This window comes from Protopterus annectens, chromosome 16.part0 (assembly GCF_019279795.1).
Source record: "Protopterus annectens isolate FY-2018-M chromosome 16.part0, PAN1.0, whole genome shotgun sequence".
Classification (NCBI taxonomy): Eukaryota; Metazoa; Chordata; order Ceratodontiformes; family Protopteridae; genus Protopterus; species Protopterus annectens.
Window position 1 is genome coordinate 541,652,565 of NC_056750.1, and position 22,112 is coordinate 541,674,676.

A 22,112-nucleotide genomic window follows, 5' to 3' on the forward strand; every position below is an offset into this window, starting at 1 on the left:
GTTACTAATGAGCTTTCTTAGAGTTGCATGTAATTTAAAAACAGGAAAAATATGTTGGAGGAGAGGTTCTACCACAGAGAGATAGGACCTACTCTCCCTAGAATAATCTTCCAAAGTCAGTCTCAGGCTAACAGTGTTTTACGACATGAGAAGCAAAGATGAGTTGTGTCACCTTCCCCTGCTGTTCTAGCCTATGCCTGTGCCTTCAGTTTCATCTTCAACTGCTATTAATATATTAGGTCTGCAGGCAGGATACAACACCTCACTACTCCAGTACAAATGTGTTTCATCTGCTACCTCTGGACAATATCACTGATTTCTTTGACAGAAGACAGCAACTTGCTGAAGTCCTGTGTTACAGCAGGGCCTCCAGAACTGGTTGGACAAATCTGTAGCTCCCTAAGATTAACTTCTAACTTGTTGATGGCCTCTCGGAAAGCAAACTTTCTCATCTGTTGAATTGAGTCCACATAGCTCATACAGAACGTATGGAGGTTTTTACCAGCCTCTAAGACAGCACTGTAGTTAGATGTTTGCTCTGAATTCTTGTTGATGGTGACCCGCAGTGCCTCAGTACTTTCTAAGACAAGGTCCTTTGTAATAGTTCCACTGGCAATTTTTTCAGGCTGTTGTCGTGTTTTCCGCAGTGAAGCCCTGGTTGATATCAGGGGAGTAAAGGCTGTAGAGGACTGTTGATCTGCACTTGTGTTCTGTGGCACAGTTGGAGAGGAGGCTACAGCTGGTATGGTTACTACAGCAGCCCCGCCAACTGTTGATTTGGAAGGAGACTGAGACTTAATTACAGAAGACACAGCGGACTTCTTTAAACCATCACCAGATGGCTTGCTGACATCAGTGCTCACTAAATCTGCTCCCTGAGCTTGTTGCTTGACCTTCGTTCCAAATGCTTCTCCTGCAGTTTCATGGCTACTACTTCTTGATGGCTTTCCAGACTTCCCAGTTGATGGGGGAGGTGGGGGTACTGGTTTAGACTTTGAAAGTTTTTTCTTGTCTTTCACTGCCTGTTCAGAGGGTTGTTTGGATCGCAACAATCGCTGATCTTCAGCTAAAGTTTTAGAAAAGTTCTGTTTTCCCGATGATAAAGTGATGGATGACTGCTGATCTAGCGCAGAAGCAGTAGCTAAGGCAATAGATTTTACAAGCTCCTCCTTAGCTGATTGACTTGGAGGAAGCACTGACTGCTTTATTACTGGCTTAGATGCCAGGCATGAAGCACTAGAACTGGGAGGAGATTCTGCATCTTTTGAAGCATCATCGATGACCTCTTCTGTTTTTCGGGGTAAACGCAGAGTTGAATTAATAACTACTCTGGAAAGAGTATCAGTTTTCTCACTTGTCCTTTTTCGTGGCAAAGCTGGTTTATCAATTTTACTAGCAGCAGAAACAGAATCACACATTTTTGAGGACTGTGGATCTCTAGGTAGAGTAAGTGCTGTTCTTGCCTGTTCCAGGGAACCAAGAGGCATACATGAGGTGGAATTGGACCTTGAAAAACATTTATTAGATGTCGAATTAACACACTCATCATCCATGGCTGCAGATTTACTAGGGGCGACTGGACTACACTTTTTTAATGGACCTGTCACACGACTGCTGGAACTCTGAAATTTAGTAGGGTCTACATCATTAGCAGTAATCAAAGCAGCACCGCTGCCAATATTCCTATTACCGACATGATTCTCATTAGCTTCTCTCTTTCTTTCGGATGGTAAGTCTTTGAAGGAAACACTCCTGTGTGGAGGGGTTGGGGCTACCTTTTTCTTTTTCTTAATCAACCCACCAAAGATGCTACCGCCAGTTCTTTTATCTTTCAAAAGGTGATTCTCATCATCATTTAAACAGCCCTGCAGAGGAGACCTTTCCTTCCTAGGAAGTAGTGGAGAAACTGCTGATTCTTGGTCTGTAAAATCTGACAAAAAGGAAAAAAAAAATCAAACTTTAATTTTGTATACAAGATCTGCAAAAAAAAATCAAATTTTAATTCTGTCTACTACTAAGACAAAATACGAGCACAGTCAGTTTCTTCATACACTTTAAAAAGAATTCTATTTACAGATGGGTGCACACAAACTTCTACATCTTTTTGACACTGTACCAGCCTGCAGCACAGATGAGTATTACAAGCAGCACTATTGCTATAACAACAATTTTGTTCCTCATTGCATGGAGTCTTGTGTACATATCTTTAATAAAGGCTGATATGATAAACCATTTTTACATCACTAAATGTGTTTGCGTTTGGGAGGGGGTGGTAAAACAGAAAGGAGAACAAAAATGCTTATGCCCCACTAACATCAATGAAGCAGAAGTTAAACGGTATAATGCAGTGATCTACAAAAGCACTATAGGCAGTGAACACATACTCTCTTCTGAGACCACAATGAGCTCAAAGTTTTGGTCTTTTCTTGCTGTCTTTTCAAGCATGACATTACTAGTCCCTCTGGAAGGAATCTTTGCAGAAAATGTCACATAGCATTCTGCATCTGTGTTTACGATGACATCATCGACCCTCAGCACTCACCACAAATGGAGTCTGGTTGCTCCTCGTTAGATGACATTCCTCAAACTAGTACCTTGTTCCATCTCAGACATACATGCAGTTTCTTGCATCCAGTTCTATCTACACAACTGCACATTAGTTTCAAACAGAGAGATCTCATTTTTAATGGGGTTTTTTTGCCCTGGGGGGGGGGGTCTCGCTGCCTGCTAGCTATCAGCTCTCCTGCAATCTAATCTTCAATTCATTCTCCAAAAAGGGAAAGAGACAACTGTTCTGTTTCTTCCTCATAGGGAAAAAACTGGTCATGAAAGACCATCACCCTGACAGCCACCAAGGGAATTGTATCTTTCTTTTTAGATGCCCCTCCAATCTCAAGCCCTATGACAGCCAGCAGGACAGCATACAATACTTGAGTGAATACATATGCACAATATCATAAGCTCAGTAATGCAGTAAAAAAGAAAATATAACAGAGCATTAACTATTCAAGGAGTGGTGCAGTTAGCAGAAGTTGTTAAGATTAAGCCAGAAGTTTGGCTGACAACAACAAAGCAAGAAAAAAAAAGTTGAATATACCTGATTTTTTTCTTAATACACTTCTAGGATGTAATCACCATTATACCATGACCCCCCATTAATATTCCAAAACATGCACGCTGATTGGCCAGCGTGCACATTGTAAATCGACTTGTACTAATGGCAAAAGGTCCGATCACCCAGACTTTTTCCATTAGTATAAGTCTATTTTAAAACACTGTCTCGCTATGTTAAAGGAGTTTAACATAGCGACACAGGTTTAAAAAAGGCAACGGACTTCTCCGTTGCTTTTTTTAAAGCTGTCTCGCTATGTTAAACTCCTTTAGCATAGCGACATAGTGTGTAAAAAGCAACAGAGATCTTGCTTTCTCCGTTGCTTTTTTTTTTAAACCTGTCTCGCTATGTTAAATGGGTTTAACATAGCGAGACAGCTTTAAAATAAGCAACGGAGATCTCCGTTGCTTATTTTAAAGCTGTCTCGCTATGTTAAACCCATTTAACATAGCGAAACAGTTTGTAAAAAGCAACGGAGATCTTGCTTTCTCCGTTACTTTTTTCAAAACTGTCTCGCTATCTTAAAATGGGTTTAACATAGCGAGACAGCTTTAAAATAAGCAACGGAGATTCTCTGTTGCTTTTTTTAAAGCTGTCTTGCTATGTTAAACCCATTTAACATAGCGAAACAGTAAAAAGCAACGGAGATCTTGCTTTCTCCGTTGCTTTTGCCCACAGCTCTGATGTACTGCGTAGGCATACGCATGCGCAGTACATCAGAACTGCCGCAGAATACCATACAGCTGCGGAAGGGCAGCAAGGAGGCATTATACAATGCCATTATTTAAGAAAAGTAATTTTTTTTTTCTTAAATAATGTCATTGTATAATAGCAATAACCCACTTCTGGGTGTGGGTAATGCTGGATTTACCCACGGTTGGCTTTGTTTGGTCCCGAGGGCGACAAACCACGCCAACCGTGGGTAAATCCAGCATTACCCACACCCAGGCGTGCGTTATTGTTATAATAGCTTCCTTGGAGTAGAGAAACTTACCTTTATAGATTTAGGATCTGTATGTAAAATATTTTATTTTTTTTCAGTGCATAATGCTCACATCTATACTATTATTCAAATAATATCCAAAACAACTGCGTAGAGACTTGATCGCACTGTTTTGTTTTCCAGGAGCCAAAATTGCTTGCCTACATTTTAAAGAGAAGGGAGTTGGGACGAGTCTTAAGAAGCTGTAAGACCTTATAAAATGTCATCGCATCTTGGGTTAGACAGTGTGAAGTCTGTGACTGCAGGTTTGCCTCATCAGTGCCATAGAGGGATGAAGGCCCAACTAAAACCCAGGTCTGATTAGCAGATCTTGTTAGGGGAACATGGATGTGTCCATCCTGGAGGGCAGTGGTTGGCCTCAGCTGTTTTTAGTAGCCACTCCCACACAAAAACCCTGCTGGTGGGCAAGGATGGAGTTACACTCAAAGCGGCTTTTGTATGGACCACTAGGGCATCGCCATCCAAGCTAGAGCTGGTAGCTTTTGTCTGCAATGTTTGTGGAAGAATAACATAAAACATTGAAAGGGCATACGGCATCTCTATGATGACACAGGTGCTCAAGTTACACCCCAAGGTGAGGGGGATTAACACCACTCAAACAAATATGCTCTCACATCAGAGATGTGACAATAGTATCAAACTCCCAGAAGTTTGCCAACATGAAGGCCCTTCTAGGCAGCTCTTAAGTGGATCTGTGGGATTAACAGATCCTCTCTCCTAGTGAATAAATATGCTTAAGTCCAGTGGAAGGAGGCCTGATGGCTGGCAGGCAGAGGGAGGAAAAGAACCTAAAAAAATATTCTGTGGCTGGAGGTGTGATCAAAAGAATTTAGACAGAAAGTAGACCACTTCTGCTGCTTTTTGTTTCAGTGCCTGACCATGAAAGTTTGTGGCTAATGTAGTGTATATAACCACAATCAGTGTGGTTTAATCCCACAGGCAAGGCCTGAGCTAGCAAATGGTACTGGTGTAGGGTAAACCATGTGCCACACACTACCCACCAGTAGAAGTACTTGGCTGCTACTTATCAATGGAAATAATTTAAAAAGATGTTAACCTACCTTGTAATTCTTACTTCCTTAATGATCCTGTATCTCTGCTTTGTGTATGTAAGCCTACAGTCATGCCAACCTGTCCAGATATCCTGCACATGCAGACACCATAGACTTGGTGGCACATAGTGGATAAATATTCAGTACAAAGCTACTATTCATCCCCCTCCACAGACAGGGTGCCTGACAAAACCTGGATCTCTGCACTTATCAGAAGTAGGAAGAACTGTAATATAATGCCATGCTGTCCACTGATGGATACTACACGAAAGCATGCTTGCCTAAGTACATCTTTATTCTGCAAAAGAACTTATGCTAGTCTCTAGGATTAAGACAAAGTTTGTTTTAAACCATGATACCAGACCATGACATTAGGAACTGTAAGTACATTACCGCCATGCTTGATAAATTTAAACTCTTGGCGTGAAACCATATTACTGAAGTATATGTTAACCAGAAAGATACCCAAACCTATCTTGTATGACTCTTTGGTAATGTTGAAAGAATAGCTGTTGCATACCAAGTTGCCCAACTGGGCCAAAGCCCACTTTCAGTGAAAGAATGGGGAGAAAAGCTCCATAAATTACAGTTGTGTTAGGAACTTGCCATAACTGCAGACATTCAAGTAGGTTCACTATTACAGCAGTGATAACTTCTTGAGACTTCAGCCATAGAAGGACTGATGCTTGGCCTGACTTCCAAACCTCTGCACCATTCCCACTCCTGGCCAGGTGTGCCGCCTCCCACCTCCATGTTAGCATATCAGTGGTATAAGACTGATGTCCACCCACACCATCTTTGTTCCCAATATGGTGCTGTATAACACCAGAGCAAGAAAAGGTCCCTCAATAAAGTGGACCTCTAACTAGAACACTCAACCAGAATAGAGCTACTCAGCTGTCTATCCAAACACTATGTCAACCTGGGAGTAAAGGGCAACTTGTAAGGGTGAAACAGGGACACCACTTCCACCCCAAGGAGACCTTAGGAAAGAGCATAGTGAAAGAGCAGCAGTTCTGCAACAATGAACATACGCAAGCATCTACAATTACACTAAGTTCCTAGCACAGCTGCATTACAGTCATAGCATTGCTTACTGCATTACAGTCATAGTATTGCTTACTGCTGCAATATTGACAGCTATTTGGGAATATCACAAAGCATACATAATTTTAGAAGTCTGCACCAGAGAAAGAGTGGGACGAAGGAGGGTCTGTAAGATAGCTATACTAAACCCTGGCTTTGCCCTGGAGGAGATGTCCAGGTTGCAATGTTTTGAAAAAAAATGTCAACTGATGACCATGTAGCTGCTTCCAAGAAGGACTGAGAGATGACACCTTTTAGGAGGGCATGTGGCTGCAGTGGCTCTAGTAAAATGTGACACTACTTGCCCCAGTATAGTCTAGTCATGAAATGGTCAGGGAAAGGAAATGTAACAAGTGAACAATTAGACACTGTTTGCTTAGAAACAGGTCTCTAATGCCTAAATTGTACAAATGACACAAATAACTAGTCTTTCTTCCTTGTACCTTTTGTTTTATCAAAATATCTCAGTTGTCTATGCAAATCTAGGACATACAAGATCCTTTACCCTCCATTTAGTGGGCTAAAGTTAAAAAGAGGTGAATGGATCGATTCAAAGATGCATCTACCATTACTTTCTGGCATGAAAGAAATGTAAGTGCAAAGTGTGACTTTGTCTTTGAGGAAGATGAGAAAGTCCAGTTTGCACATTGAGTACCTGAGTTCCGAAATTCTCCTGACAGAAGTGATGGTTACTAAAAACGCAGTTTCTCAGTACAACTATTTAAGTGGACCAGCAGCAACTGATTAAAGGGAAACAGTATTTGCTTTTCTAGAACATAAAGGAGATCCTATATTGATGATTTTTTTTCCTTAGGAGGCACCATGGCAGAACCATACTGGGGAATTGATTTGTAGGTAATCTGGAACAATATGGAGGTTCCCAAGGTATGCTGAAATGGCAGATACCTGCATCTTCAGTGAGATGGAAGACAATCCAGAGTTAAGAAGATCTGACAAGTAATTTAGAACAATGGACTCCAGGCCCCTCCTCTGGCACTCAAAGGAAAAATCAGAAAACCCATGCCGGAAAGGAAAGAGGGCTAGACGACTCATGCCATCAGACTTAACACCTACAAGGTGGGGTGCACGAAAGACCCCTCCTTTGAATCAAGAGGTTCACACAGAGGCAGCATTAAAGGATCTGCCATGACTATACTCATCAGTAGAAGGGAATACCAGTGTTGCTTCAGGTGAAGGTGAGCTAACAGTATATTTACGGTTTGTTCTTCATTAGCTTTTGTTCACTCTAAGGAAAAGCGAGACTGGGGAAATGTATAGTGACAGGCCTACTCAGATGACAGAAGTAGGCACCTTTTGTCCACGCCCCTGGAAGATGTGCCCTAGTGCAAGATTTCTGTAGTCATCTGTTGTCTGGAGAAGCAAAACGGTCAATTCCTGGCAAACACCACTTGTGAACCAGATCCAGAAAAAAAAAATGTCTAACATCTATTCATGAGTCACTGCTTCAGTTTTTGTCAGGTGATTTTCCAGCAGATTATCCTGAGAAAAGGTACAGGATACCCTGATGGTCATCCTAGACTCCTGGGACAGAAACTATGCTCCCACAGCTAGTCTCCACAGAGGATAAGAATGAGTCCCCCCTTGCCTGTTGATCATATGCAGTATTTCAGTTTTTTAAACCTGTTTCAAGGCCGTGACAGCTACAATAATTTTAATTTCCTTCACATTATCAAAAAGCAACTCATTCTCAACTAAGGCATTGAGAAGTTGAGCTTTAAAATGGCCTGGCAATGGGGAGGGATCTTCATTCAGGCATGCCTCCTTAATATTGATCCCAAAGCTTGAACTCTACAAGATGCATCAGCAGCAGCATCAAAGCCACGTTTAATGGACTGCTTTGCTGCCTGGGAAGATACAGGAAGTTTTAGCCCTGAATCTCTCAGGATTTTATCTAGTCAAGTATTTCCTCAACTTTTTAACATTAATTAATAACAGGAGTGGTTTTAGGTATATCAACATACATGTTTGTCAAATAAAAGTTCTGAAGGCCAGAGTGGCAGAGGAGTAGACTTTCTTCCCAAACTAGTTTAGGATTTTGCTTTCTGTGCCAATGGGAAAGGGGTTTTTCATTGCAGCCTGAGTAGACCCTATGCTAGCACCTACAGATACAATAGCTGGATCAGCAATATCATTTTTATGAAGATTTTTGTAAGGAATTGACAACCCTGTTAAACAGTCTGGCTCCAAAGATTCATCCTCCAAGGTTTCCATTACTGGTACTATCAGGAAGTTTTGCTCAAATACATCTGCCAGGACCCTGCATTTCCTCTTGGCATCTGAGAACTCCTTAGATCCATCTGAAGTGATCTTTTCTGTTGAGGTCATTTCCAAATGAGAAATCCTATAATGGGAAACAGATAAGGTGTCCTGCATTTCTGAGTCATAACCGTCTGGGAGAGGAAAACATTTGGTCCACCACAGGTCAGTTTATCTACATCAGAGTCAGAGGGATCTTATTCCTTTGGGGTCTCTCCTCTTAAGACTAGGATCCCTGGCAAAGACTACTGTTCTGTAGCCGAGTGTACATTCTTAAAGTGTATAAAATCCTAAGCCAACTTCATTAAGTCTTGAAAGGGATTCTGAGAACCAGGAATGGAAAATTGTCTATCAAGCTCATGCTGAAGCAAGATGACAGACATTCACTGCCTGGACACCTTAGGCTTGGCACTGAGAACGGCCACTTCTGAGGTTTGCATATGAACACAGTCACCAGCAATCTCAATGTTAGAAATGGGGACACTATTAAGCACCAATACCTAGGTGACATCTCTCACACCCTTGGAAATTAAGATATGGGAGGTCAGAACAGTCTCAAAAAGTTAGCACTACTGCACAGTGGACAATACATTGAATGATTACAATTAAAGTGCACTGTATAATTAAACATGTTCACAATATAAGCTACATAGGAAAATAAAGACATACACATGCTTTTTTTTTTTATAGCTAAGGAAGTAGTAGTAATGGTGGAAGAGAAGTATGCTATGGATACAGAAAACCAGAAACAGGTGAATAAAATAAAGTGAAAATAAAGTGATGTTTTAAGTGAGTAACAAGAAAAAGGGAAGTGGAAGAGAACATTAAAAGCTGAGGGGTATTAATAGCTGAGATTACAGCATAAATCCGAGGAAAGAAAATATATTTTAGTTAGTTAATTTTGAAATGGTCCTTCTCAGAACCTTTTCACCCACAATCTAGGCCACAAGGGCAAATAAGACACACATACTTTCTCCCTCTCTCCATTTCTTCAGATAGATAGATAAAACGTATACAGACACACAGAAAAACTCATAGATACACAAGGGTGACACTACATTTCAGGAGGTCAGAACTGAACCGGAGATCCTGGAGTTTTGAAAACAACTTGCCACTAAGCCACCATGCTATCATAATGGTAAAAGGTGTAAGGGATAGAGGCAAAATTAATAATGGAATTTCTAAAACTATAAGATTTCCAAGTACAGGCATAGTTTATTAGTTTGGGTAAAGCTGCACTAGATTGTGAAAAAGCTGCAGTTTGAACTTGTTGTGGGAGTTGTGCAGTTTAAGCATTCATTCTGGTTGAGAAGTTAGTTATCAATTTTGGTCTTTAATACGTTTTGCTAAACTTTTTATGTAAAGAGGCATTTTGTTCTAAACTAGTCACACTGAGTTAAAGAAAACCACAACTCCAAGAACAATGACTTTTCATGGGATAATGTTTTCTGAATGAGTATATCTTAATGCTTAGCTTGTATTACTCCATGTTAAATGTTTACGCAGATAATGGGTCTACATACATTTTTAGGACTGAAAGAAACATCTACCTGCACATAGTGAAAAAGATGTGTACTACTCAAACAGTTTAAGTTGAGGGACACACATTAATGTTGTGTAGAGCTATACAAAGGAAAATTTGGCTACTTTATTTACATACTGATTCCAACTGGAGGCAACAGTTTTCAGCCAGGCTGGTGATCAAGATTACAGGAAAAACATATGAGAATGTATTCGTAAGAAAGACAGTTTGACTCTTGTAAAGGGGAACAGGAATCTTCCGATTCTGTACACCCATGGTCTGCATGAGTAAAGATTGAAAGATGTGTTCTTATGCACAAGGGGATTATTTTTATTACAACTGGTATGACCACACACAACAGGACCAAATCAATGTGAAGTAGGAAGATTCAAAAATAATCCTTGAGGTGTCGCTTTACTTATTGACATTTGATAATCGGGAAAGCCTAACTGGGTAAAGCACATTTTCAGTGGAAGCCTGGGGAGAAAAGCTCCAAATTATTACAAAAAAAATGTAAAAAATTATGCAATCTTCAAAAATAAAAACAAAAACATCTGCAGTTTAAATAACTATAAAAGATTAGACATAATATAAAAGCATTGGTTAAGAATAGATACAAGTTATACGACAATTATTTAATATTTAGAGAAATTTTAGACAGGTTGTAGAGAAACTAAAGAAAAGTTATTCTAGTACAAACAGAAAATTCAGGAATTGCAATATGAAGTGAAGGAAAAACAGGCTAATGGTATACTTAGAGAGAAAGACAGGCAACAGAATTTGATAGAAGTAAGGAAGTAAGAGAAGGGAGATTAAGGAGGTATAAGGAATGAAAAGGTACTTTGTTCACATTTAGGGATATAGTTTATCCTGGTTTTGAACAAGGACAGAGACTTACTTTAGCTAGGAAGTTTTTCAGAGTGGCTTTGAAAGATGGGAGGGATGGTACTGACCTGATTAATACAAGCAAGGAGTTCCAGGCCTTATAAACCTTTTACGAGTGCAGACAATGCCCAGCAGATTTGCTATGTTTGTAGACAGACAGGGGTTTTGGTCACTGGATAGCAATGACCGACTGGGAACATGGTTTTGTAAAATATTTTTTAGTGCTGAACAGGCAGATGGATGCTGGAGATGCTTTATTGCAAAAGGCATAACAAAATGGAAGGACCAACTTCAAGTCTGTAGACAAAGGGCCTAACAATGATAGAGAGCCATAGGAAGAATAAATATCCCACTGATGACATAACTAATATTACAATACAGATGTGAATTACAAAAAAGTCTTTTTGACAATGTTTCTTCTGAAGTGGAAGCCAATAGTGACATTTTGTACATTCTGAAAAGGAGGACAGGCAGAAAGACCACCACCACTGGCAAGGCACCAAATTCCTTTTTCTCTTATTTAAAAATATTCTGAGACCAGTTTTCTCCAAGTTCAGTTAAAAAATAATGTTTGCTAGTTTTGTCATAAATGAGGAAGAACAGACTCAGTCAACCAATTTCTGCTACTCTAAAAAAATAAAAATGAAAGAACTTTTTGACAGGTTTACTGCACTCATGCTAAAACGGTAGTTTTCACAGCAGACTGTTGCAGTTCTATGTGAAATCTACACAAACACCATACTCATCACCAGAATCAGTATCACATAACCAGCAACACAGAAAAATATCAGCAAATGACAGATATAAAACTGTAACCAAAACAAGTTTATTAAAATGTTGTGAAACTATAAGACAATTCAAAATTATAGCTGACAACTGTCAAGAGTTCACGGAGTTCTGTGTGCAAGACTCTGGTGACTCAAAACTTGCAGCTGGTGCAGTGACTGCGAGCTGTGATACAGGATTCGATTCCATTAGCTTTTGCTTGTCTAATGTTTGACCTTGAGCAAGTCACTTAACCAGACAGTGCTTGGGAGCAACAAGGAATTTGGGCTAGGCTCCTCAGTTATACCCTGAACTGAAAGCCTAGTAATTTTAGCTATGAACTCAAGATGCACAATTTGCTCAACATGAAGAATCAGCTCTGGTGTGCTGTTGCTGTCATCTAGTGGCAGAGATTTACATTTACAATCTGCCAGTATGGATATTCTCACAAAGGCCTGCAAGCAAAAAGAAAAACAGCTGAACATTTTGATACCTCAGACCGGCATAGGCATGGTTTTGCAGTGATATTTCAGCACCTTCTTTTTTTTTTCTCTATACACATATGTATTCTAACACATCATCTGAACTCCAACGATCATGATCTTGCACAGACACTATTGCATGCACCTGTATTTCCCAGACCTAAAGCTGTCTGGAAGCAGCCAAACAGAAATCCAACAACTCTGACGCCATGATGGTTCAAGTTTAGTACTGGGATCCAACCATGCAGCCATAGCCAGGAATTTGTCAACAAGTGTCTAGTAGTTAGCTGACCCTGATCTCCAAAGCTCAGTCAGGCTCAACCCAAAAAACAGCTAAGTGCAGCCACAATGTAGGGTTCACCACCTGTGAGGCAAAGAATAGAAGGGGTAGGAGTGATGTTGGTTAAATGGCAGTTTAATGCTAATCAGGTTAAAATTGACTAGATGATGGCAAACAAAACTTGACTATTGAGATATGGAATGTCAACTTGGAGTGCTGAGGAAAAAATGCGAAAACAGTGTTAAGTACCAGCTATATATAGTTGGTCTTATCTCTAGAAATAGTAATTGGTCTATAAACAAGGGGTGGTTTCTCGACTGCCATAAACCTGCCCCTCAAGAGAGGCTACAGGCAAATATAGGAACACAAAAAAAAAAAAACGTGCATACATATGCATGTTCACACAAGCTGTCACACACACACAGAGACACACACACACTCAGACACACACACACTCAGACACACACACACTCAGACACACACACACTCAGACACACACACACTCAGACACACACACACTCAGACACACACACACACACACTCAGACACACACACACACACTCAGACACACACACACACACTCAGACACACACACACACACTCAGACACACACACACACACACACACACACACACACACACACACACACACACACTCAGACACACACGCCTTTGCTAGGTGTTGGAATAGATGTAGTTTGGGCCAGTTGTTGAGTGTCATCTCACTCTGACTGACACAGGTTCATAGGTGTGTACTAGGCTAAGGCCCTAGAGCCTTTACAAGCCTAGCCCATAGAAGTGCCTGGCATTGTGCCGCCTGACGTCAGTTCTCAGTGCCTCTATCAAGCTGGAGTGACCACTGGGGGAACTTTCTATTTCCCTTCCACTCATCAAGATTTCTCTCAAAGGGGACCAGTGAGGTGCTTTGCTTTGATATGTATGAGAAGTCTATTCCAGAGCTTGGGCAGCCTCTGGGTTATGAACCTGCCCCTCCAGCATGTTTTGTTGATTGTGGTAATGATGTTGAGGGCACTAAAGGGTGTGGTGTGGAGGGACTGGGATTTCATTAGATGTAGCATTTCTAACCGAGCTGGGTCAGACATGGTTTTGTAAGTCAAGCAGAGATCGCCACTTAGTAGATGATATGAGACAGAGAATAGCTGGAGTTTTGAGTCTGTCCATGTAGGACATGTGTTTAAGGCCTAGGATCCTCTTTGTGAGGTACGTTTGTGGCCTCTCCAGCTGTTGCAGGTGTCTCGTGAGGTATACGCCAAATGGGGCATTATACTCTATGATTGGTGTAATGAAGGAAGGGTAGAGAGAAATGATGACCTCTTTCTTCCTGGATGCAAAACCCTTGGTAATGAGATGTGCCACACAGAAGGACTTTCTGACCACAGTGGCAATGGGGTGGTCAAAGGAGAGGTTGCTGTCAACCTGTGTCCCCAGATCTCATAACTCCTTCAGTGTTCAGTGGGGTCCCATTGATGTGGTAATTAGTGGGAACTGAGTTTTTCCCAAAGGGGATGTCGATGCATATTTTGGCATTAAGCTTAAGGCCATGGTTTCAACACCAGTCATTGGTCTTGGTGAGGCCTTTTTGTAGGATGGCTGCATCATTTGGGGTGTTAATAATGGCTCCCAGCTTGCAGTCATCTGCGAACTTGGTCAGCCAGAGTCCCTCCATGTTGGCCTGAACTTCTGAGAAGTAGATGCCAAACAGGAGAGGACCCAGGTCGGCGGTCCGACATGGAGTTCGCTACTTTCACACTGTGGTTTCTATCTGTGAGCCGATTTGCAACCCATGTAACACTACAGGGGTTGATGCCTAGTTTGGTGAGTTTATCAATAATTCCTGAGTGAGGAATGGTATCAAAGGCCTTGGCCAGATCGAGGTAGGATGTATGAACTGCCTTACCCTCATCCACAGCTCTGGTGACTGACTCAAAGAAGTCAATCATGTTGAACAGGCACGGTCTACCTTTCACAAAACCAAACTGCGTGGGATGTAGAGTTTGGAGATTCCCTATATCCTTGTTAATTAGGTCCATGATGATGTGCTCCATAGCCTTAAATATCAGACTCATTAGGCTAATGGGCCGATAATTTCCAGGGTCTGTAGTCACTCCTCTTTTACGGAGAGGGATCACTGTAGCAGTGCGCCATTCGGAAGGCACAAAGCCTGAGGTGAGGCAGTGAGTGAACAGGGCAAACAGATATGGTGCCAGTTAACTTTGTAATTCATGTAGAACACAGCCAGGGATATTGTCGGGTCTCATGGAAGCTGTATTCTTGGCCTTGGACAATGCAGCTTTAACCTGTGCTGCAGTAATGCCGGGTGCCTGGCATTCTTCTGGTACTGAGATTGGTCCTTTGAGGGGGGGGGGTAAAGTTGGCACTGAATCTGTCATCCAGTATGTTGCCAATATCTGTTGTCTCAGTATAGGAGGCACCATTGTGCAGTAACTCAGAGCAAATCTGGGTATTGCCGTGGAGATTCTTGATATAACTACAGAAGGCTTTGTGGCTGTTTTTAGTGTCCTCCACAATTCTGCCTTCATAGCTGGCTTTGGAGGATTTGATGAGGGATCTCAACTTTTTCTTGAGGCCAATAAGGGAATTTTTCCAGTCTTGGGACTTCACCTTTTTCTGCAACAGTTTCTTCCTTCTGTTGTACAGTTTATTAATGGCAGGGCACCACCAGATTGGCTTCCTTTTTTTTGGAGGAGAGCATATTGGTTCTGTTGGGCATGGCTAGTTACATGCATTTAAGTACATCTTCGTACAGTGCACTGGTGTATGATTTGGTAGTCATGCATGCAGGTCTCCGTTACAGCACAAATGTTGATGGTCTCCATTTTGAGGAGTGCTTCGAGTGAGTGCATCTTGAGACTTAGACTTCTAGCACTAAGCAACATGACCCACATATTGCATTTATTTATAGTAGTTATGGTGGTAATTTGGTCTTTGGAACACAGCCTAAAAAAGGCACAATGGGGGGGAAAGAGCCTTAGCCAGCACCCAGAAACCCAGGGGTGACAGATGCAGACCATCTCTGGCAACGTACTGATGTCTGTCAATCATGTCATCCCAAGCAGACAAATACTGGATCCCCTTAGAATGACAACAGAAACTTATACAATTGTTGAAGTCAATAATTTTCTGTTTGTACTGTGTTATCATTCTGGGCGATGGTGGGTTGCTGCTCAGGGTAATACCTGCCTGGGCCACATAATCCAAGAGCTCCACCATGTTTCTTTTCATGTAGTCCAGGGAGGTGCATCTCAGATCATTCACACCCACATGGACAATGACACAGTCATAGTTGTACTTGTTGTGGAGTTTCCTGAATGCGTGTGTTATGTGTCGGATTCTGGCACCTGACAGCTAACTTATTCAACCTAGTGAGTGGGACATCAGTGTGCCTCACTATTGAGTCATCTATGATTATTGTACTGGGCAAGCTATTTTGCCTTAGGTTGAGGGGCACACTGTGTAGGTGAGCTATGTATCTTGTGGTTTGTGCTGTGTTGTGGTGGTTGAGTGCGTTTCTGCCTTGGAGGTCTCTACTGTTTGGGTAGATTTCTATTGAGAGCCTCCGCAAAGGTGGGTGTGTGTTTTTATGTGAGAGCTGTGATGGTGGGTGTTCTGGAGGGCCATGTGTTCCATGTGGTGTGGCGCAGGTGTTGACCTTCTTCTCTTGACTAGATATTTCAGCCTTGGCTGGAGAGTGCATGGCTTCCAATTTGGAGATACAAGTGCATCTCTCAGAAGTCTGAGTGTTGAGAGGTTAAGAGGAGAGAGTTGTCTGTGTACATGAGGCAGTTGCTACACTGCCTCAGAATGCCCAAGTTCACCAGGTTAATAGGAGAAAGCACAGGAAACTGACCTTTAGGCATGCCAGGAAGGATGGTCATCTGCAGAAAGAAATTTCTGCTTGTACATCTGTACCTAACGCCTAGTCAGGGTATTTGCCTTTCTTGCAGACCATGGTGGATGCTTAACAGGTGACACATATAGACCTTGTACCTTTAAAGGAAGACTTCTAAGACCACAGCAGGAATAATGGAAACATCTGATGCATGAATAGGATGCAATGTTTATCTGCTTTCAACTCAAGTAGTGAATGATTGGTTGGTATTTCTGGTAGTCAAGAATTCTTCAAAACAAAGACTGCTCAAACATAAGGCTGCTTGGAAGTGTAATTGGTACCACAGCACCTTTTCATATCTGAGGTCATATATTCTGGACACTCCATTCAAGAAAGGTGCAGACCTCCCAACTATTCACTTCTTGGTGGTGAGTCAGGTCAGACAACTCAGGCAACAACTGGGACACCCCCAAGATACCCAAATGTTTAGTGAGAGAGTCCTGGGAACTCCTAACAGATGACTGTGTGCAAGATGAATTCAAATCCCATTTCTGGAAGTCCTTCTCTGTTTCACTTGGAGGAAACCAGGGAAATGGAACTGAATTGTGCCAAGGGGTGGTCAACATTTCTTAGTAGGTCATCTTAAGATTCATTACTGGGCATCAGTGGTGATGATCTGTGAAGTTAAAAAAACAGGGATCTGTGAAGTTAAAGAAACAGGGCTTCTGTGAAATGCAGGGGTCTTATGATTTGTCCAAGAGGTACCACAAAGCCAGGAAGATGGCAGCTATAGCAGTCCCAAAAACCCTTTCTCAATGTTTTTGACTTGAAAAAGCTTGGCATTCTCCAAGCGAAAGCGCTTGTCTGATTTTGCTGTTCTGTACCTACTGACTTTGGATTTTACCATTTGGTCTGATTTTGCTGCTTTGTACCAACTGTCTTTGGATTTTTACCACTTGGCAACTAATAAAGGACTTACCTTTTTTACGAACTATTGTCTTCACTTTGCGGTTCTGGAACCACTCTTCTTGGTGTTATCAGTTTTGCTCTTATTTTTCTTCACCTCTAAACAGTATTTGTAGTCCAGCAACAAACAGCTTCACCGTCAATGGAAACAGCTCCACACCATCAATAAAAGTGTATCCACAACACCAAAATAAGTGTAGTTCATTTATTACAAAACAAAACAATGAGCCAACACCATTTGAATAAAAAGGGTTACGCGCTTTCACCCATAAAAAAATGGGCTTCTTCAGAACATAACAGTTACAAAGACGCCTAATGTAACATTTTTGGTGCCAACAACTGCTAATTAAAACATTTCCTTTCCTGTGTGTTAAAGCAATATTACCATTCTAAAAAAAACTAGTCCCTGCCTCTAAAAATACATGTACCCAAATCTTTAAAAAAATAAAGACGTGTAAATAATTCTTAAAAAATGCTGACACTATAAAATATAATGTTACAATATGTGCGTGTTCAGCCTACTGCTATTGAATAATCCCTGCATTTCGTTACTACATAATCACCCAGTAAGAAACTGTTGCAAAAAGTAACTGTTGCAAAACAAATAATCTGTTGTTGTCCTGAAAAACATGCTGGGGATTAAATAATATGCATTAAATTGTACAATACATCATAATGCTGTTAACTATTGTACATTATATAAGCATATAATCAAATATTGTATTCACGCACATAGTGTGTTAAAATGTGATGTTGTATGGGTTAGTTTGTCCATTGTCATTGCATAACTTTTGACAACTTATCATTTGATTTGCTACTGATACTTGATATAGATTACTAGACTATTACTAAAAGAATTAATGTTTTCTAATAGTCTATACGTACTGCTGCTGTGTACCTCCTAGAGTATACAGAAGCGTACTTCCTCTTGAATTCTAAAAGACCAAAATTTATTAAACAATATATAATGGTGTATTGAGTATATATTTATTTTATTTTACATTTGTTAACATATCCATTTTCAGCGGAGGCCTGGGGAGAAAAGCTCCAAGTTATCCAAAGCATTTAATAGCAATATTAATAGAGATTTTGATATATAGTAGCATCTAATTAAGTAGTTAACATGAAAGTAGCAGTAAAATAATTGCAAGTTCTCAAAAAGCATTTAGTAACAATATCAATAAAAAATGTAGATATTAGTGAGAAATAATTAGGTATTTAACAAAGATATAGCAATAGATCTATTTACAAAATTATTGTAGCCATTTAGGGGGAGAAATGGAGGTTAAAATTATCTTAGGAAGTTAACACTGGGTCACAGTCAAAACGTTAGTTGAATATCCGTAGTTAAGACATGAAAATCTTTATAAAGCAGAGATTGATTAGTCAGGAATTTAGTAGAGGTATATCTGAAGGATACCCTTTTACAGTTGGTAAGGAAAGAAAGCTAAGAGAGGTTTGTGGGATAATGATTATTTAGTCGGGGTTTAGACATGGACATAGCCATTGGGTAAGCATGTGTGTTTTTAGAGCTTTTTTGAATTGAGGCAATGAGCTATTGGAAGTTATTTCTGGAGGAAGGGAGGTCCATTTTTTTCCAGTAAAGTTGGAGAACAAGGAATCTCCAGCGGTGCTGTTTGTTTTATAGCTTGAACTAGCATTCTGCTGGATGAGTGGAGGGATGTTAGGTTATTATAAGGGGTGATAATGTTAGTTAGAACTGGTGTACTGTTTGGTTGGTATAGGATTTTATGAGTAACTATGAGTTGGCTGTAGTTTATTTGATTGGGTAGTTCTAGCCAACCTAGTTTGTGAAGATTGTTACAATGGTGGGTTCTGTATGTGGAGCCTGTGGCAAATCTAGCTATATTGTTATAGCAGCTGGTTATCTTGTTGAGGTTTGATTTAGATAGATTAGTGAGGATGGGTGAGGCATAGAGAAGCGAGGACAGAAGATGTGTGCGAGCTATGATGGTTCTGGTGGTTGGGGTTAGATATTTCTTAATCCTGTACATGGATCCTATTTTTTTATTTACTGTTTTGATGGTTTTGTCTATGTGGGTGTTAAAACTAAGACTGTTGTCAATGATTATACCTAGTAGTTTGGTATTTGGTTCAGGAGAAATTGTGGTTCCATTGTTTGAAGAGACTGTAAATATTGGTGGTGTTTGCTTTTGGGTGGGGGTGAACAGTAGTAGTTTGGTTTTATTTGGGTTCAGGAGGAGTAGACGAGTATTAAGCCAGTTTTCTACTTTGTTAAAGGTAGACTGGGTTAGGGACTGTAATTCTGCTGGAGTAGAGGCAGTGCAGATTAGTGTGGAATCGTCTGCGTACTGTATGGAAGTTGCCTGTGGTATGGTTTTGGGTAGTTCATTGATGAAAATAGAGAAAAGAAGTGGACCTAGAATGGAGCCTTGGGGTACACCAAGGGCGACAGGTAGAAGGGGGGATAGATTATCTTTCCACAAGACAGCTTGTTGTCGACAATTTAGGTATGAGTGGAACCAGTTCTGATTTGTCTATTGAGAGTGAGTTGAGAGAGTCTAAGAGTAACCTGTGGTTTACCATGTCGAATGCTTCAGATAGATCGAGGAAGAGGGCAGAGGAGAGCAGATTTTGATTACGATTGTGGTTGATTGTGTGAGAGAAGGGCAGTGGTAGTACTATGGGCTGGTCTGAAACCATGCTGGGATGATGCTAGGAGTGAGTTGTGGGTCAGGTGGGCTAATAGTTGCTTCTGTATGCATTTCTCCATTATTTTGGCTAGGGGAGATAGAATAGCGATAGGTCTGTAGTTTGAAAGTTCTGTGGAGTTCCCTCCTTTATGAAGTGGAATAATGTGTGAGATTTTCCAGACAGAGGGGATGTAGGATTCTTGAATCGCACGGTTGATAAGGATGGAAATAGGATAAGCTATTACTTTAGCTGCCTTTTGTAGGAATTCAGTGGGGAGTAGGTCAGTTGCAAGGGTAGTAGGTTTTAGTTTTTCAAGTAAAGATTTGATAAAGTCTGTGGGGATAGGCTCGAATTTTAGGGTTGCAGAGTTCACATGAGTAGATGAGGTTGTATAAGAAGAGGAGGGTGATAGATTATTGGCTAAAGATTTGACAGTTTCAGTGAAAAAAGTGTTAAAGGTATTTGCTACTGATTCAGGGGGAAGTAGTGAGGTTGATGAGGGGGTAGGGGTAGTAGATTTCCCTGGGTGGAGTAGCTTATTTAGACATGACCAGAATTTTTGAGGCTGTGTTTGGTGCTTTTGCTGTAAATTGAAATAGTAGTTTTGCTTATCTAACATAATAGATTTTTTAGTTTCATTTCTTATCTGTTTGTATATTATGTGGTCAAGTGGGGATTTGGTGGCTCTCCATGAGTTCCATGCTCTATTTCTAGACACAAGTTTTTGTTTAGTAGTAATGGTTAGCCATGGTGCTATTCTGTTTTTTGTTCTAAATCTACGTGCGGGAGCGTACCTGTCTAAGATGGCTAGGAAGGTGGTGTTGAATTCTGAGACTGCTTGGTCAAGGGGTAGTGTTTTAAGTTTGGCCCATCTACATAGGCTTAGATCATTTAGGAAATTATTTAGGTTAAAGTTCTTTGTGTTTCTGCGGGTTATAAAGGTGGTTTGGTGGGGTATGTCTTCTCTTTTTCGAATTATGTAGGTTAGGAGGTGGTCGCTCATATCTTCAGGTAGGGTTGCTGTCTTGTACAACTGAGGGTTATTATTTATTAAGATCCAATCTATAACGCTTTCCTTGTTGGATTTACAGATTCTGGTAGGGGTAGTAATGGTTTGGTTGTAAGTTACTGTGTGTGGTTGGGAACTGTGCTGAACAGGTTTTCCAGTCGATATTAAAAGTCTCCTAGTATGACTGTTTCTTGGGGTGGGAGGAGGATAACCATTGGAGTGTGCTTTCTAAGGTGTTTATGTTGTTGCCTGGAGGAATATAACTACAAACTATGTTTATAGCTTTGTTTCTGTTGAGTTGAATTCTTGAGACTATTATTTCGGTGTTGGTTGCTGTTAGTCCGGGGGGGATGTTTAATGTAGTTAGTTCTAGAGAGGATTTATATTGGATGGCTACTCCACCTCCTTTTTTAACTTTACGGTCAAGTCTAACTATATTGTAGTGAGGGGGAGTAAGATTTCCTTATCAGGGATAGTGGGTTTAAGCCAGGTTTCTGTAAGGCAGAAAATGTCAGGCAAGTGTATGTCTATGAGTGCATGCAGGTGATGAAGTTTGTTGTTTATACTTCTGATATTTACGTGACAGACTAAGAATGATTTTGGGGCATTATGTGACTTTCTTATGTTAGTAGGGGTTTTATTTATGGGGTTACTGGTAGTTGGTGACTTTGGGCCTGGGTTAGGATGGATGTCGCCATCGACTATGAGATTATGTAAACTTTGTATGAGTTTGGAGAATTTCAGTAGGAGTTGGTAATAATTCTTTGTTTTTGGGTACAAGTAAGATGGTTGTAGTGGGTGGAGAGGTTTTGGAGCTGAGCTAAAGTGTGAGTGGGGATATGTAGGTGGAGGAGTTTGTGTCAGGATGTAGATTGCTGTGCTTGATGTGGAAGGTTGATAATTAGGCAGGTATTGGAAGTCATAGGCAGTAAGGAGATGAAGTATAATAAGTAGGGGTGTGAGGTAGTACAGTGGATTTGTTTTTTGTGAAGAGGAGGGAGTTCTTGGATACATGGTGGCTATGATAGCAGGAAAGGCTAAGAGATATATGGGAGTGGTGATGGATGAGGTGGTGCGTTGGAGGAGCAGAAATATTAACTTAATACTAAAAAAATTACCTATGTACT

The 22,112-nt window shown here is 40.8% G+C and overlaps 1 protein-coding gene across 1 annotated transcript in view; it reads right to left on the reverse strand.

Moving 5' to 3' along the window:
• Positions 1-22,112, reverse strand: part of ABL1 (ABL proto-oncogene 1, non-receptor tyrosine kinase) — a 788,845-nt gene that overhangs the window by 1,756 nt on the left and 764,977 nt on the right. The window contains exon 11 of the mRNA XM_044057942.1: positions 1-1,930. This exon is cut by the window's left edge and continues 1,756 nt beyond it. Within this exon, the coding sequence (XP_043913877.1) occupies positions 294-1,930 (1,637 nt within the window). The 3' untranslated portion in view covers positions 1-293. The remainder of the gene's footprint in view (positions 1,931-22,112) is intronic.